General features: G+C 37.6%; 1 protein-coding gene across 2 annotated transcripts in view; it reads right to left on the reverse strand.

Annotated features, from left to right (window-relative positions):
- The window catches only part of LOC126187289 (2-aminoadipate transaminase), a 66,212-nt gene that overhangs the window by 30,619 nt on the left and 16,453 nt on the right, over positions 1–19,140 (reverse strand). For both annotated transcript variants that reach the window (XM_049928291.1, XM_049928283.1), the window contains one exon: positions 9,496–9,650. In XM_049928291.1, coding sequence (XP_049784248.1) covers positions 9,496–9,650 — 155 coding nt within the window. The remainder of the gene's footprint in view (positions 1–9,495; positions 9,651–19,140) is intronic.

Genomic DNA, 19,140 nt, shown 5'->3' on the forward strand with positions numbered 1-19,140 from the left:
TAAAAGTCAATAACAATGAATGAAATTTGCATTTCAAAATTTTTATAGGTGGTGGTCATAAAATCAATAGTACTTGTTACTGAAAGGGCGTTGATACTGTCAAGTGCGTGCTAGAAGGTATTTTCAGGTTCCAGACCCTATATTCACTCCAGTACCTCTTTAAAAAGAATAATGTAAATATAATTAAACAACAATTAACAAATTTTATTTATTTATTTTTTGGAAGGTGAGCATTAAGGAATCTCCCCCTTTCCCCTGGTAATGTATGTTATGGAAAATTCCTTGGTATTGTTAGGGTCATTGATTTAATACAGTACATAACTTCACTCTTAATTACTTTTGAACTACCAAAACCAAGCAAAGAAATTTAATGTGCGGAAAATGCAACTTTAATCAAGGAACTGCTCATCTTCAGTAACAAGTGAGGTCAAATTGTCTTCTAAGTGTAAGAATTTCTAGTGTCATGATACTCAATAGACTATAATGTAATAACAATAACAGCAACAGTCAAGAAAATTTAAAGATACAAGGCCAGGCACTCAGTCCAATCAGAAGATACAAGGACCATCTAGCACAGGCAAAATCATACTTTCCAATCCAAACACACACAGTTCTACCAGAAACTGAATCGACAAGCTGCAAGAAAAGTTGAAAACCCAGAGAAAATGCAACAGCCAAGTTATGAAAAGATCTCTGGGAAACTGAAAAAGACTACAAGAAAACTGTTGGGTGGATAAAGGACTTTGAAAATAAATTTTCTAAGAAAATGCAACAGCTCAAGGTAATACCTGAAATGATTGAGGAAAGAGTGAGGAAAGTCAGGAACTGGAAATCCCTTGCCAACGATTAATGGCACAGCTCCTGGTTCAAATTCCTGGCCAGTCTGTATGTGAAAATGACTGATCTGTAACACAGTGCTGAGAACACAAAACATCAGTGAATGGCTAACTGGCAAAATGTTTTAAATACAGAACGACTCAGCTAAAGGGACAATAACACTGTTGACTATCATGTTCAAGTTGCTGACAGACATCATAGCCAACAGAAGTCAGGACTTTCTTGAAGAATATAACATCATACCAATATAACAAAGAGGTAGCAAACGAAGCAGCAGGGAAAAGAAGACCAGCTCCTGGTCAATAAAATGATTGTGTAAAATTGCAAAAACTGGAAAACTAATCTGTATATGATGTGGACTGACTGCAAAAAAGATTGACTCACTGACACACAGTTGCATCATTAGGTGCATGGGAACTATTGGGGGTCAGCAGAATCATCAGAATCAATTTACAGAAAATGCAATGGAACACTGGAAAACAGAATTATTTGTTAAAAAAGAGTTACAGACTATCTAATATCAAGAAACACACTTACCAGGGACACTCATTTTCACCACTGTTGTTCATTTCCTTTATTCTACTGTCAATCATCTTCACAAAAAAATCCCAGGCTATTAAAGAGCAAAAAATTCTCAGATAACATCCCACTTACTGCACATGAATGATGAAGATCTATAGAAAATTTGACACTGAAATCCAGTTTGAATCTTCAGCAATGAAAGTGAAGCCATCAAAATGCCTAATGGACAAACCAGAAAGTTCCTTTAGCCACAAGCCTCTACCCATTTTGCACATGGGCAACAGCAAGTACAGGCATGTAAAAAAGTGGCCAGCAAAGAGTACACCCAAAGGATTTGAACAAATTTGTATGGCAAACTGAATGGTGACAATAATATCAAGGCAATAAATACATGGGTCATACCCATCATTTCAGGCATTGTGAACAGGACACAAGCAGAGGTGAATAATACAGACAGGAAAATATGAAAATCATGACCATTCACCATGCACTCCACTTTCACCGTGATGTTGACAGACTGTTCTTTCCCAGAAAAGCAGGAAGTAGAGGTTTCTTGCAAGTGAGGCACACAGTGGATAAGAGAAATATGCATTGACAGACTAAGGAAAGATAGCAAAGAATCAGCTCTGATTGACATCAACAACAGAAAGCTTCTGAAGGTGTAGAAAACCAAGAATCAATACCAAAAAGTGTACACCAATACCGAACTGACAGTGTACGCAATAAAGCATTGTGTGGACGACACTGAAGGCAAATAGATAAAGAGAAGTCCTGGTCTTGGCTGATGAACAGAACCTCAACAAAGGAAACTGAAGGCCCAATTTTTGCTCTATAGGAAAAAGCCACCACAACTGATGCTATCAAAGCCAGAATCGAGAAATCCGCAAAATCCCAGAGTACAGACTCTAAACAGAAGCTGACAAAAGTGACCATATCTTGATGTGTTGCAATAAGATCACTCAGACCGATTGCAAGCAGGGATGTAAAGATGTGGCTCAAAAGATCCACTGGAACTTATACCAAAATTACCACCTGTGGGCAGCAAGGAATTGGTGAATCACAAGCCAGAAAAGATCGTCGAAAACTAATATGCCAAATTACTGTGGGACTTCAGACTTAAATTGATTGAATGCTGCAAAGTAATAGATCACAAATAACAATTGTGGAAAAAAGAAAGCGTGGCTCACAGACATGTCATCCTAAGTGATAGCAGAATCAAAGAGAAACAACTAGAAAAACTTACCAGGTACAAAGACTTGAAAATCTAACTGCAGTGACTCTCATGAAAACGAGTTAAAGTTGTCCCAGTGGTTCTTTCACACCATACGCAGTGCCAAAACATCTTAGAAGGCACATAAAAACCATTAGCATTGATAAAATATCCATCTGCCCACTACAAAAAGCCATTCTACTGGGATCTGCATGAAATACCGGCCCTAGACACTTGAGAAGTGATAAAATACAAAATACAGCATACTGAACTCATTTTCTGTGTTTACTGTTGTTGTTGTTGCTTGGACATTTTTGAATGTCAAATGTTTAAGGTGTGAAGGCAACAAAACAAATAGCATCAACAGAATTATTTTAAGACAAAGGCAGTGGGAAAAAAAATACACCAGAGTTCTTCAATTATTTTTGCACAAAGTCCTATTTCAAAGTAAGTGCTCTGGGCTAAATATATCTTTTGAACTTGAGCAAGAACCTGAGTGCCTCAAACAGTTTTAAAGAATATAAAACAGGATACCGTAAACGTTAAATTGCTAAGATGGCATTTGCAGGGTGGGGTGGATAGGATACACACTAAAGGATATTGAAGCCATGTGTAACACAGGCAACCCCACTCCCAGCCAACTTTAATAATCAAGCATTCTTTTCAAACAGAGATGCTTTCCCATTGTGTTAAAGTATGGTTGTAATAGCCAAAAAACTAGCAAATGTCTGAATGATGGATTTAATGAAAGCAGATGTAAGTATTAAACCTGTAAATATTAGAAGTTTAAATTTAATTCATATACATAATTTTACTGTTTACTGACTGAGGATCATTAAAAATGAAACTCAAGTTTTTCTAACTACATTTTTGTAATGTGTTTATCTGACATGTTCCACACCCAGGAGGATTCTCTCTTTTATGGGACAATGGAATGAATAATTAATCTAGTCTAATCTAATCTATGCAGAAGTGAAACATCTGTCTGGGAAATGATAAAGGGTGGACATGATAAACTACCATTCTGTTTCCATTATTTCACTCTTATTGGAAGTATCTGAGAATAGAGATGACAAATTATACTGCAAAGTATACTACTACTACTACTACTACTACTACTACTACTACTACTACTATTATTATTATTATTATTATTATTATTATTATTATTATTATTATTATTTCTTTCCTTTCTCAGGTGTTATGTCTGGTTAAAAATGGAAAGTGATGCAGACCTTGATCAAGCGTGACTTCCTTTTAACTGTACAGTATATGTTACATTGCATTTAGGAACTTTCGGGTAATTGATCATGTATCAATAATTACATATCTCTGTTGTATATATACGTTTGGATGTAGCTGTATTACGTTGATGTACTGGTGGATATTGTGTGGTATGATTCCTGTAGTTGATAGTATAATTGGTATAATGTCAACTTTATCCTGATGCCACATGTCCTTGACTTCCTCAGCCAGTTGGATGTATTTTTCAATTTTTTCTCCTGTTTTCTTCTGTATATTTGTTGTATTGGGTATCGATATTTCAATTGTGTTAATTTCTTCTTTTTATTGGTGAGTATGATGTCAGGTTTGTTATGTGGTGTTGTTTTATCTGTTATAATGGTTCTGTTCCAGTATAATTCGTATTCAACATTCTCCAGTACATTTTGTGGCACATACTTGTATGTGGGAACGTGTTGTTTTATTAGTTTATGTCATATGGCAAGTTTTTGATGTATTATTTTTGCTATGTTGTCATGTCTTCTGGGGTATTCTGTGTTTGCTAGTAGTGTACATCTGCTTGTGATGTGATCTACTGTTTCTATTTGTTGTTTGCAAAGTCTGCATTTATCTGTTGTGGTATTGGGATCTTTAATAATATGCTTGCTGTAATATCTGGTGTTTATTGTTTGATCCTGTATTGCAATCATGAATCCTTCCGTCTCACTGTATACCGTATATTGCCTTTTCTTAGCCATGTGTTGGATGCGTCTTGATCGATGTGTGGCTGTGTTGGATGATACGGGTGCTTGCCATGTAGTGTTTTCTTTTTCCAATTTACTTTCTTCGTATTTGTTGATGTTATGTGATCTAAAGGGTTGTAGAAGTGGTTATGAAATTGCAATGGTGTAGCCGATGTATTTATATGAGTGATTGCTTTGTGTATTTTGCTAGTTTCTGCTCGTTCTATAAAGAATTTTCTTAAATTGTCTACCTGTCAATAATGTAGGTTTTTTATGTCGATAAATCCCCTTCCTCCTTCCTTTCTGCTTAATGTGAATCTTTCTGTTGCTGAATGTATGTGATGTATTCTATATTTGTGGCATTGTGATCGTGTAAGTGTATTGAGTGCTTCTAGGTCTGTGTTACTCCATTTCACTACTCCAAATGAGTAGGTCAATATTGGTATAGCGTAAGTATTTATAGCTTTTGTCTTGTTTCTTGTTGTCAATTCTGTTTTCAGTATTTTTGTTAGTCTTTGTCTATATTTTTCTTTTAGTAGTTCTTTAATATTTGTATTACCTATTCCTATTTTTTGTCTGTATCCTAGATATTTATAGGCATTTGTTTTTTCCATCGCTTCTATGGAGTCACTGTGGTTATCCAATATGTAATCATCTTGTTTAGTGTGTTTTCCCTTGACTATGCTATTTTTCTTACATTTGTCTGTTCCAAAAGCCATACTTATATCATTGCTGAATACTTCTGTTATCTTTAGTAATTGGTTGAGTTGTTGATTGGTTGCTGCCAGTAGTTTTAGATCATCCATGTATAGCAAATGTGTGATTTTGTGTGGGTATGTTCCAGTAATATTATATCCATAATTTGTATTATTTAGGATGTTGGATAGTGGGTTCAGAGCAAGACAGAACCAGAAAGGACTTAATGAGTCTCCTTGGTATATTTCACACTTAATCTGTATTGGCTGTGATGTGATATTATTTGAATTTGTTTGGATATTAAGTGTGGTTTTCCAATTTTTCATTACTATGTTTAGGAACTGCATCAATTTAGGATCTACTTTGTATGTTTCCAATATCTGTAGCAACCATGAGTGGGGTACACTATCAAAAGCTTTTTGGTAATCAATGTATGCGTAGTGCAGCGACCTTGTTATTATTATTATTATTATTATTATTATTATTATTATTATTATTATAAAGGCATTCGGTCAATGAAGCTCACTTTGCTCTCTATAAATCATATAAATATGGGACTAGGGCAAGTCTCTGGAATGGCTTGCACCATATAAGCAGAACATAAAAAGGTTGCTTGCCACTTAAGCTAACTGTAAAAAGGTTGCTTGCCACTTAAGCTAACTGTAAAAAGGTTGCTTGCCACTTAAGCTAACTGTAAATTATTATTCTAACTAGAGCCAACAATAGAATTATTTTAGTTGAGTACACTAATAAAGCTCAAATTTAGGGTCAATCCTGATTCTGTTCTATGCGAATTACTTGTCCACACATATCAACAAACAAGCAGAGCACTTCTGCATTAAGCAATCACCTTACCAGGTGAATAAAATAAATCACAATCAAGGACTGGATTAAGATGATGCAATCAAATTCCTTGGGTTACATCTGTACAAGAATTTAAATTTAAATACACTCACTGAATTCTTAGGGTATAAAAAGAGTATTCTTTTATTTGTAATGTCTACATTATCTAATGCATTAAAGATCACTCAAGATATCCCAAGAATCAGTAGCGCACCATGCCAGAATCTTCTGTTAAACATAAATCCGGAGTAATAGTCCCCCAATCGGATCTCCGGGTGGGGACAATGGAAGGTCAGGCAAAGTTGAAGAATACACTAAAAATAGCAACATGGAATGTAAGAACACTCCTCCAATGCGGGAAATTAGAGAACCTCAAACTAGAGATGGACAGAATGGGAACAGACATAATAGGAATATCTGAGATGCGATGGCCTGAACCAGGAGACTTCAGATCAGGAAATTATCGTATCATTCATACAGGTACTAACCAAGGAACAACTGGAATCGGTGGAGTTGGAATAATTCTAAAAGGAAAACTCGGGAATCTAGTCACAGGATATGTGCAATTTAACTCTAGGATAATACTAGTCAAAATTGGAACCAAACCAAAGAACACGGTAATAGTACAAGTCTATATGCCGACATCGGCAGAAGAAGACGATGTAATAGAAACAGTGTATGAAGACATCAACAAAGTTATAAATTATGTTAAAGGTGAAGAGAACTTAATTATAATGGGAGATTGGAATGCTAGTGTTGGAGAAGAGGAAGTTGACGGAATTGTAGGGAAATATGGTCTAGGAGATAGAAACGAAAGAGGAAGCCGGCTAATTGAATTTTGTGCCAAAAACAAGTTGGTCATAGCGAACTCCCTTTTCAACCACCATAAAAGAAGAAGGTACACGTGGAAAGCCCCAGGAGATACTAGAAGACACCAAATCGACTATATATTAGTAAAATCGCGTTTTAAAAACCAAATCAAGGACTGCAGAAGCTACCCGTCTGCGGATATTAATAGTGATCACAACCTTGTAATGATGAAATGCTTACTCAAACTCAAGCGATTAGAGAGAAAAACGAACAAAGTATGGAACAGAGATAACCTAAAGTCTGAAGAACTAGTGATCCCTTATGCACGGAAAACTGATGAGATGGCATCAAACATTATTCCCGGGAGTACTAACGAGGAGTGGAAACAAATCAAAGAAGGCATACATAAAGCAGCAGAAGAATTTATTGGGAAAGCCAAACCTGTAAACAGGAAAGAGTGGATAACACCTGAAATAATTTGTCTAATGGAAGAAAGAAGACTATACAAAAATGCCTTTGACGAGCAAAGCGAAAACAAATATAGAAAGCTTAGAAACCAAATAAACAGAGAATCTAGGAAAGCAAAAGAAAATTACCTCAACAGCATTTGTAAAGAGGTGGAGGAAAACATGGTTAAAGGAAAAACTGACTTGGCCTACAGAACAATAAAACAAAACTTTGCTAAACGGAAAGTAAAATCTTCAGGAACTATAAAGAACAAAGAGGGCAAGGTACTATTTGGATATGACACGCTGAAGAGATGGCAAGAATACATTGAAGAGCTATATCAAGGAGACCCTCTAACAGATAATATGATAGAATTAAGCGAAGAAGTAGAGAAAGAAGAACTAGGGGACACAATTCTGAAAGAGGAATTTGAAAAAGCACTAAAAGAACTACCAGATAAGAAAGCGGCAGGTGTTGATGATATACCTTCTGAACTAATTAAGAAATCAGGAGACAAAATGAAAGCTACATTACTGCAACTCATACAGAAAATATACAAAACAGGTGAAGTTCCTGAAGACTATCAGAAATGCATCATATTCCCCATACCTAAGAAAGCATCTACTATGGACTGTGAAAACCATCGAACACTCAGTCTTCTTTCACACGCATCAAAAATTCTAATAAGAATAATTTTGAAAAGAGTTGAAAACCAATTGAATAGCACTCTAAGTGAAGACCAATTCGGTTTTAGAAGCGGTGTAGGGACGAGGGAAGCAATCTTATCTTTAAGACTAATAATTGAGAAACAAATTTCCAAAAACAAACAAGTATTTATAGCCTTCGTAGACCTCGAAAAGGCATTTGACAATGTTGTATGGCCAGAAATGTTTAGAATTCTGAAGAAGGCTGGTCTGAAATATAATGATAGAAGGATAATCTTTAAAATATACCAAAATGAAACAGCCTTAGTTAAGAAGGAAAACAAAGAAGAAACAGCAAGAATAAGGAAAGGAGTGAGACAGGGATGCCCACTATCTCCAGTAATTTTCAACGCATATATCCAAGAAGCAATAGACAAAATAAGAGAGAATATTGAAGTAGGAATAAAACTTAACGGAATGAAAATAGATATGTTGCGATATGCAGATGATATCGCCATAATTACAGAAAGGAAAGAAGATTTAGAAGCCGCACTCAATGAAATGGAAAACACCTTAAAAGAACAGTATGGAATGAAAATAAATAAGAAAAAGACTAAAGTGATGGTGAGTGGCGCCCTGAACTACAATGAACCCATACGAATAACAATAAAGGGAGAGAAACTAGGGCAGGTTACAGAATTTAACTACTTAGGTAGCAAAATAACAGCAGATGGAAGGAGCAAAAGTGACATTAAAAACAGAATACAACTTGCCAAAATAGCATTCAATGGAAAAAGAAACTTACTGACGAGTAGAAATGTTAGTTTAGACGTAAGAAAGAGAGTCATGAAAACCTATGTGTGGAGTACAGCCCTTTACGGATGTGAAACTTGGACTTGTGGAAAAGAAGAAAAGAGAAGATTAGAGGCATTCGAAATGTGGTGCTACCGGAGAATGGAAAAAATCAGCTGGCGAGACAAGGCTACAAACGAAGATGTCCTCAGAAGAGTGAAAGAAAACAGATCTCTTTGGCGAAGTATACAGAAAAGAAGAATAACCTTCATAGGTCACATTTTACGGCATAACAATTTCATTAAGAGAATATTAGAAGGAATCATTGAAGGAAGAACTCGCCGAGGACGACCTAGATTAACCTACATTCAACAAGTAATAAATGACATCGGGTGCCAGACCTATGCAGATATGAAGAAGAAAGTTGACAAAAGAACGGAATGGCGTGCTGCTGCCAACCAACCTGTGGGTTGATAACCGAAGAAGAGAGAGAAGATCTAATGCTACAGACAGCAAATGAACAACTTCATATTATAATTATATCCTTCATTACGATTTCCACAGTTTCAGGGACACTCGCAAAGCATGGCCCATATAAAAATATGCACAAAATAATGCTTGGACACACAAGAATACTGTGAGTTGTCCTGAAGACAAATTTCAGCCACACAAAATGAACAACACACTGAAGTGGTACATAAAACAAGAATGTATAGCATTATATAAATACCTGGAACTATTTTCATCAAAGGATACTGTTTGAAAGCTGACAATGCAATCATGTATGTAGCCTCCTCAACAAATATAACAGCATTTGGAGACAGGAATGTCCCCAGTATCAGCTGAAGACCATGTGTTGCCCCACATGTTAGCACGAGATCTTTCCTTAAAATGATCAAATTAGCATGTCACAAATTAACTAAAAGAAACAACGTAATCACTACATAAGGGGTTTGCTATGCAATTCCCAATTTTTTAAAATTTTACATTACATTACACAATCTAAAATAATGTACTTAGATTCCTCAGGAATATGGACATTACATGCTGAAGAGTTTAAAGTGTACTTAAAATGTTTGAAAATATACGAACAAAATTAATCAAATGGACAAAGTTAATTTTCAAATCATGCATTTGAAGCATGAAGTATGCAATTGTTTGATATTATTAACATTGGGAAAATCATATTATCAATAATGCTTGACCTAAAGTCACTTTCGGAATCCCAACAACTTGGGCTGAAATTTTTTCTTATATAGTATACAAATTTTTAAATTAGGTTTGTTGGAACAGGCCCTCAAAGATCATCTTCCAGTTTTCTGCTTACTCTGCCACAAGCTATGAGGGCCATCTTTTATGTTTTTACAGAAGCAATGAAAGAAGTCATTTTAACCATTATCAAAATATTTGGTTTTAAATTCACACACTTGTATTTGTGTTGAGACAAATTCTAGAAACATTTTATTTGCACTCTCATGCTATAACCTAAAAAAAAAAAAAAACAAGGTTTTGTAAAGATTCAACAGCTTCGGTGATGAAAATCACTGTCCACTAAAAAAAAACCGGGAACAAAAAGAAGTCATTAGGCAAGAGATCAGGTGAACACTGACATATTAATTCCATGTTTTTCTCCATCAAATAATGATTTGTTTGACATGTTGTGTGACAGTTTTCCTGATGAAGAATGATGCAACATTTTCTGCTTTTACCTCATTTTATTGACAAAACTGTGGCAATAAATTATTGTATACCATTCTGCATTAAGTAACGTAATTGTTGGGTTCAAATTAATGATACGAATATAATAGAGGGAAACGTTCCACATGGGAAAAATATATCTAAAAACAAAGATTTTGAGACTTACCAAACAAAAGCGCTGGCAGGTCGATAGACACACAAGCAAACACAAACATACACACAAAATTCAAGCTTTTGCAACAAACAGTTGCTTCATCAGGAAAGAGGGAAGGAGAGGGAAATAGGAAAGGATGTGGGTTTTAAGGGAGAGGGTAAGGAGTCATTCCAATCCCGGGAGCGGAAAGACTTACCTCAGGGGGAAAAAAAGGACAGGTATACACTCGCGCGCACACACACACACACATATCCATCCGCACATACACAGACACAAGCAGACATTTTTGAGGGTGACATGGTATTAGAAGGTGGAAAGTGTAACATGAGGCTGAAATGAAAATGAAAATATTGAGAGAGATAAAGGTGAACTAGAAAGCAACTGGAGATCTGGTGTGAAAAAAGGCTAAAAAGTGTTGGTTAGAGCTGGACTATGTTGATCCTGTGGTGAACTTGTGTAGGTAGACAACGATGTGCATAAAGGTTAGGTGGTTGTGTTGCCGCCAAAATACGTTAAAGGGTGGAGAAATTCGGGATAATTTCAAAAAAACTACATGTAAATGTATTAAAAGGAGTGGTTTTGTGATGGCAGATTATGAAAATGAGGCTAACAATTGTCTGACGAAGAAATAATGACATTAAAACCTGTGGGAAGCGGCTAAAAATGATCAGTGATGTGAGAAAAATGGAAATGGAAATAAAGCAAAAGTTATTAGAACTAGCAGAAATGGTTGTTTAATAGGTGAAAGGAACTGTTTGTGAACTAGAAACGGTGGATTCTATAGTAGCGGTAGTGTTGAAAGCGGGAAAAAATTTTTTTGGTTATGGTTTGGAAGTGGGTTACGTATTATTACGTATTATTGAATATATATCGGCGGGATAAAATTGTATAGTAGATTACGGTAAAAAGGAGAAGATGAATACAAAGTGAAACTACTGGCAAAAACAGAAAGAGAAAATAAGACGACAGAAAAGATTTCGAAATGCAACAGTGACAATAACAAATGTAATTGTTGGGTTCAAATTAATGGTACGAATATAATAGAGGGAAACATTCCACGTGGGAAAAATATATCTAAAAACAAAGATTTTGAGACTTACCAAACAAAAGTGCTGGCAGGTCGACAGACACACAAACAAACACAAACATACACACAAAATTCAAGCTTTCGCAACAAACAGTTGCTTCATCAGGAAAGAGGGAAGGCGAGGGAAAGACGAAAGGATGTGGGTTTTAAGGGAGAGGGTAAGGAGTCATTCCAATCCCGGGAGTGGAAAGTCTTACCTCAGGGTGAAAAAAGGACAGGTATACATTCGCACACACACACATATCCATCCGCACATACACATACACAAGCAGACATTTTTGAACTCGGAACCTTTGCCATTTGCGGGCAAATGCTCTAACAAGGTAGGAGACGAGGTACTGGCAGAAGTAAAGCTGTGAGGATGGGATCGCGAGTCACGCTTGGGTAGTTCAGTTGGTAGAGCACTTTCCCGTGAAAGGCAAAGGTCCAGAGTTCAGGTCTCGGTCCAGCACACAGTTTTAATCTGCCAGGAAGTTTCATATCAGTGCACACTCCGCTGCAGAGTGAAAATCTCATTCTGGAAAGAATTTCATGCTGCTGTCTCATAGATTAAGGCTCTACTCCCAAACTCCTCATTACATGGCTATGAAAATTCATAATTAAAAACGAAAAACTTTCACAGTATGGAACTAAGTTTACGGAAGATAAGATTGTGTGTCAAACTAGTGCAAAAATGTTATTCATTCATGGTATTTTTAAATGATGATGAAAATGTTTTTGGTAGAGTATTGACCAAATTTGTAATGATTTTTGTAAATTAAAATTGTCTTTGTTCTTTGTCTGACACACTGCATGTATCTCTAGTACATTATCTATATTGACGAGCCTACTATACTTTACATCAATGATTTATGTATGTATGTTGTTGGACAATAAAATTCTGATTCCAATTCTAAAGCAACTGTGAGAAATGAAATGCCAAATAAAGCTAACTGACTTCTTTAAAACAACAGAATAGTGATGCACTGTAGCTTACAGCCAGTGTAAATTTGTGTTATTGTTTGGTTGACAATTCAATGAAGTTTGTCTAATTGCTGTATCATATTTGGGAAGTTTCTGAAGTGCTTTAATTCTACTGTTCTTTAAATTTGAGTACAGCATAGCACAGTATGTATAATATTGCAGATTAAAACTGTGAGCCGGACTGAGACTTGAACTCGGGACCTTTGCCTTTCGCGGGAAGTGCTCTACCAACTGAGCTGACCAAGCATGACTCACCCTCACAATTTTGCTTTCACCAGTACCTCATCTCCTACATTCCAAACTTCACAGAGGTTCTCCTCTGAAACTTGCAGGACTAGCACTACTGGAAGAAAGGATATTGCGGAGACATGGCTTAGCCACATTCTGGGTGATGTTCCCAGAATGAAATTTTCACTCTGCAGCAGAGTGTGCACTGATATGAAACTTCTGGCAGATTAAAAGTATGTGCCGGACCGAGACTCGAACTTGGGACCCTTGCCTTTCATGGGCAAGTGCTCCACCAACTGAGATGTCCAAGCACGACTCACGAATCGTCTTCACAACTACAATGGTGGAAGTAAAATTGTGAGGACGAGTCGTGAGTCATGCTTGGACAGCTCAGTTGGCAGAGCAGTTGCTTGCAAAAGGCAAAGGTCCCGAGTTTGAGTCTCGGTCCAGCACACAGTTTTAATCTGCCAGGAAGTTCCAAATCAACACACACCCCACCGCAGAGTGAAAATTTTATTCTGGAATATTGCACTGTGTTTTCTTCCTATCTTTCCATGCTTAGTTTGTCACTGCATGGCTCACTCTCGATATACTGTGGGTTCTCTATGCTGTTGTTGTGGTCTTCAGTCCTGAGACTGGTTTGATGCAGCTCTCCATGCTAATCTATCCTGTGCAAGCCTCTTCATCTCCCAGTACCTACTGCAGCCTACATCCTTCTGAATCTGCTTAGTGTATTCATCTCTTGGTCTTCCTCTACGATTTTTACCATCCACGCTGCCCTCCAGGACTAAATTGGTGATCCCTTGATGCCTCAGGACATGTCCTACCAACCGATCCCTTCTTCTAGTCAAGTTGTGCCACGAACTCCTCTTCTCCGCAATTCTATTCAATACCTCCTCATTAGTTACGTGATCTACCCATCTAATCTTCAGCATTCTTCTGTAGCACCACATTTCGAAAGCTTCTGTTCTCTTCTTGTCTAAACTATTTATTGTCCATGTTTCACTTCCAGACATGGCTACACTCCATACAAATACTTTCAGAAACAACTTCCTGACACTTAAATCAATACTCGATGTTAACAAATTTCTCTTCTTGAGAAACGCTTTCCTTGCCATTGCCAGTCTACACTTTATATCCTCTCTACTTCGACCATCATCAGTTATTTTGCTCCCCAAATAGCAAAACTCCTTTACTACTTTAAGTGTCTCATTTCCTAATCTAATTCCCGCAGCATCACCCGATTTAATTCAACTACATTCCATTATCCTCGTTTTGCTTCTTTCAAGACACTGTCCATTCCGTTCAACTGCTCTTCCAAGTCCTTTACTGTCTCTGACAGAATTACAATGTCATCGGCGAAGCTCAAAGTTTTTATTTCTTCTCCATGGATTTTAATACCTACTCCGAACTGTTCTTTTGTTTCCTTTACTGCTTGCTTAATATACAAATTGAATAGCATCGGGGAGAGGCTACAACCCTGTCTCACTCCCTTCCCAAGCACTGCTTCCCTTTCATGTCCCTCGACTCTTATAACTGCCATCTGCTTTCTGTACAAATTCTAGATAGCCTTTCACTCCCTGTATTTTACCCCTGCCACCTTCACAATTTGAGAAAGAGTATTCCAGTCAACATTGTCAAAAGCTTTCTCTAAGTCCAGAAATGCTAGAAATGTAGGTTTGCCTTTCCTTAATCTATTTTCTAAGATAAGTCATAGGGTCAGTATTGCCTCATGTGTTCCAACATCTCTACGGAATCCAAACTGATCTTCCCTGAGGTCAGCTTCTACCAGTATTTCCATTCGTCTGTAAAGAATTCGCATTAGTATTTTGCAGCTGTGACATATTAATCTGATAGTTCAGTAATTTTCACATCTGTCAACACCTGCTTTCTTTGGGAATGGAATTATTATATTCTTCTTGAAGTCTGAGGGTATTTCGCCTGTCTCATACATCTTGCTCACCAGATGGTAAGAGTTTTGTTAGGACTGGCTCTCCCAAGGCTGTCAGTAGATCCAATGGAATGTTATCTATTCCCGGGGCCTTGTTTTGACTTAGGTCTTTCAGTGCTCTATCAAACTCTTCACTCCTTCCACCTTTCTGCTTTCCCTTCTTTGCTTAAAACTGGGTTTCCATCTGAGCTCTTGATATTCATACAAGTGGCTCTCTATACCGTCCGAGTAAAGCAAGTCCCCAAATAACCGCATTATGCTGGGCTTTTACTGTATATCTATATAAGTAAAAATGTAAATGTTTGTTTGTTCAAAATGTTAAATCTGCGGAAGATCTTCATCGACTGATTTGAAATTTTAATACAATGGTGCACATTTGATTATGCATGCTTTTATATACCTAGTAGAGCACTTTTTTAAAATTTTATAAAAGTTGTTGTATGTATGTATGTATGTATGTATGTATGTATGTAGGTACATACCTGTGTATGTATGTTACGTACATACTACATCTCCTCCTAAATCACTGGACAGATTTCAAACAAACTTGGTAAATGTATCACCATCTGGACATCATAACTGTGCTGGTAAGAACCATCTATCTAAGGGGTGGGGCTGAAGAAGCAGTGTAGCCCATGATGTGTGAACATCAGTCATCCAGTATTTGAGAATGAGAGCACTTAAGTGATATGCAACAAACTTTACACACAATTTCGAACCTTTATGAAACTTTTTCTCACTGACAACCCCTACAAAATGATGTTGTTGTTCTGGTCTTCAGTCCTGAGACTGGTTTGATGCAGCTCTTCATGCTAATCTATCCTGTGCAAGCTCCTTCATCTCCCAGTACCCACTGCAACCTACATCCTTCTGAATCTGCTTAGGGTATTCATCTCTTGGTCTCACTCTAGATTTTTACGCTCCACGCTGCCCTCCAATGCTAAATTTGTGATCCCTTGATGCCTCAGGACATGTCCTACCAACCGGTCCCTTCTTCTAGTCAAGTTGTGCCACGAACTTCTCTTCTCCCCAATCCTATTCAATACCTCCTCATTAGTTATGTGATCTACCCACCTAACCTTCAACATTCTTCTGTAGCACCACATTTCGAAAGCTTCTATTCTCTTCTTGTCCAAACTATTTATTGTCCATGTTTAACTTCCATACATGGCTACACTCCGTACACTTCCTGACACTTAAATCTATACTCGATGTTAACAAATTTCTCTTCTTGAGAAACGCTTTCCTTGCCATTGCCAGTCTACATTTTATATCCTCTCTACTTCGACCATCATCAGTTTTTTTGCTCCCCAAATAGCAAAACTCCTTTACTACTTTAAGTGTCTCATTTCCTAATCTAATTCCCTCAGCATCACCTGACTTAATTCGACTACATTCCATTATCCTTGTTTTGCTTTTGTTGATGTTCATCTTATATCCTCCTTTCAAGACACTGTCCATTCCATTCAACTGCTCTTCCAAGTCCTTTGCTGTCTCTGACAGAATTACAATGTCATCGGCGAAGCTCAAAGTTTTTATTTCTTCTCCATGGATTTTAATACCTACTCCGAACTGTTCTTTTGTTTCCTTTACTGCTTGCTCAATATACAGATTGAATAGCATCGGGGAGAGGCTACAACCCTGTCTCACTCCCTTCCCAACCACTGCTTCCCTTCCATGCCCCTCGACTCTTATTACTGCCATCTGGTTTCTGTAGAAGTTGTAAATAGCCTTTCGCTCCCTGCATTTTACCCCTGCCACCTTCAAAATTTGAAAGAGAGTATTCCAGTCAACATTGTCAAAAGCTTTCTCTAAGTCTACAAATGCTAGAAACGTAGGTTTGCCTTTCCTTAATTTATTTTCTAAGATAAGTGGTAGGGTCAGTATTGCCTCAAGTGTTCCAACATTTCTGCAGAATCCAAACTGATCTTCCCCGAGGTCGACTTCTACCAGTTTTTCCATTCGACTGTAAAGAATTCACGTTAGTATTTTACAGCTGTGACTTATTAAACTGATAGTTCAGTAATTTTCACATCTGTCAACACCTGCTTTCTTTGGGATTGGAATTATTATATTCTTCTTGAAGTCTGAGGGTATTTCGCCTGTCTCATACATCTTGCTCACCAGATGGTAGAGTTTTGTCAGGACTGGCTCTCCCAAGGCTGTCAGTAGTTCTAAAGGAATGTTGTCTACTCCTAGGGCCTTGTTTCGACTCAGGTCTTTCAGTGTCTGTCAAACTCTTCACGCAGTATAATATCTCCCATTTCATCTTCATCTACATCCTCTTCCATTTCCATAATATTGTCCTCAAGTACATCACCCTTGCATAGACCCTCTATATACTCCTTCCACATTTCTGCTTTCCCTTCTTTGCTTAGAACTGAGTTTCCATCTGAGCTCTTGATATTCATACAAGTGGTTCTCTTTTCTCCAAAGGTCTCTTATTTTCCTGTAGGCAGTATCTATCTTACCCCTAGTGATATCTGCTTCTACATCTTTACATTTGTCCTCTAGCCATCCCTGCTTAGCCATTTTGCACTTCCTAACAATATCATTTTTGATGCATTTGTATTCCTTTTCCGCTTCATTTACTGCATTTTTATATTTTCCCTTTCATCAATTAAATTCAATATCTCTTCTGCTACTCAAGGATTTCTGCTAGCCCTCATCTTTTTACCTACTTGATCCTCTGCTGCCTTCACTACTTCATCCCTCAGAGCTACCCCTTCATCTTCTACTGTATTTCTTTCCCCCATTTCTGTCAATTGTTCCCTTATGCTCTCCCTGAAACTCTGTACAACCTCTGGTTTAGTCAGTTTATCCAGGTCCCATCTCCTTAAATTCCCACCTTTTTGCAATTTCTTCAGTTTTAATCTACAGTTCATAATCAATAGGTTGCGGTCAGAGTCCACATCTGCCCCTGGAAATGTCCTACAATTTAAAACCTGGTTCCTAAATCTCTGTCTTACCATTATAAAATCTATCTGATACCTTTTAGTATCTCCAGGATTCTTCCATGTATACAACCTTCTTTTATGATTCTTGAACCAAGTGTTAGCTATGATTAAGTTATGCTCTGTGCAAAATTCTAACAGACGGCTTCCTCTTTCATTTCTTAGCCCCAATCCATATTGGAAAAAAAAAAATTTTTTTTGCTAACTACACTTTCAATGTCCAATTAGTAAAACCACTCAATGAAGCATGATGTTTCAATGTACTAAATCTTTACTTTCTAACTGTGTTTGCAACACATTCTGCAACCAGTATTCACATATCCCACTGAATGTACCAGCAAAATTATATGACTGTATGACACACAGTTCTGGAGATTGAAGTTATGAACAGAAATGTGTGAAAAACTGCTGCATCTTGCAGAATGTTTAAATTTATTACTTAGATGCCACCAACTTTATTCGCAACACGTTTTGTAGACAGTATCTACATCAGCTGTTGAATGTACCTACAAAAATATATCACCGTACAACATATAATTTAGAAGATATGATGTCAAACATTGAGATGCTTGAAACACTGTGGCGCCATATATGACACTGTACTTTATTACTTATTTACTAGTAACTCTGTTCACAACACATTTCACAGACAGTAGCCACATATACCATTGGATGCACCTGCAATATTATATCATTATACATCACATAGTTCAGGAGACACAATATGATAAGCATTAAGCTGTGTGAAAATGAAACTACAGGCAAAATTCGCTGGTGATTTGTGAGACATATAATCAATATATGTGAAACATATCTAACATGTGCATATGCGACCCATACCACTGGGTTGAAAGCTCATCCTAAACCTGGAATGATCACAGCCAAATTAGATACACATATTAGTTACAATCTGGAAGAAGGGGTTTGGACCACCAGCCTCCTACTGGGGCGAGCATGGCAACACACAGTAAGATTGAGGGAGGAGGGCATGGATTGACATCGAAGCAGAAGGAGGGGATGGACAGAGAGAGAAGAGGGAGGAGCAGGTCGACAGAGGAGGGGGGGAAGGAGGAGAAAGAGTAGATCAAGGGAGGAGGACGGGGAGATGAAGGGGTGAGGAAGGGGGGGAGGAGGAGGAGGAGGAGGAGGAGGAGGAGGAGGAGGAGGAGGAGAGGAGGGGTAGGAGGTCGACAGAGAGGGGGGAGGAGGAGGAGACTGAGCTGATCAGAGGAGGGGGGAGGAGCAGGACCAGGTCGGAGAAAAAGGGGGAGGGGAGGAGACTGAGCTGATCAGAGGAGGGGGAGGAGGAGGATCCGGTCGGAGAAGAAGAGGGAGGAGGA

This window comes from Schistocerca cancellata, chromosome 1, assembly GCF_023864275.1.
Source record: "Schistocerca cancellata isolate TAMUIC-IGC-003103 chromosome 1, iqSchCanc2.1, whole genome shotgun sequence".
In the NCBI taxonomy this organism is placed as follows: Eukaryota; Metazoa; Arthropoda; class Insecta; order Orthoptera; family Acrididae; genus Schistocerca; species Schistocerca cancellata.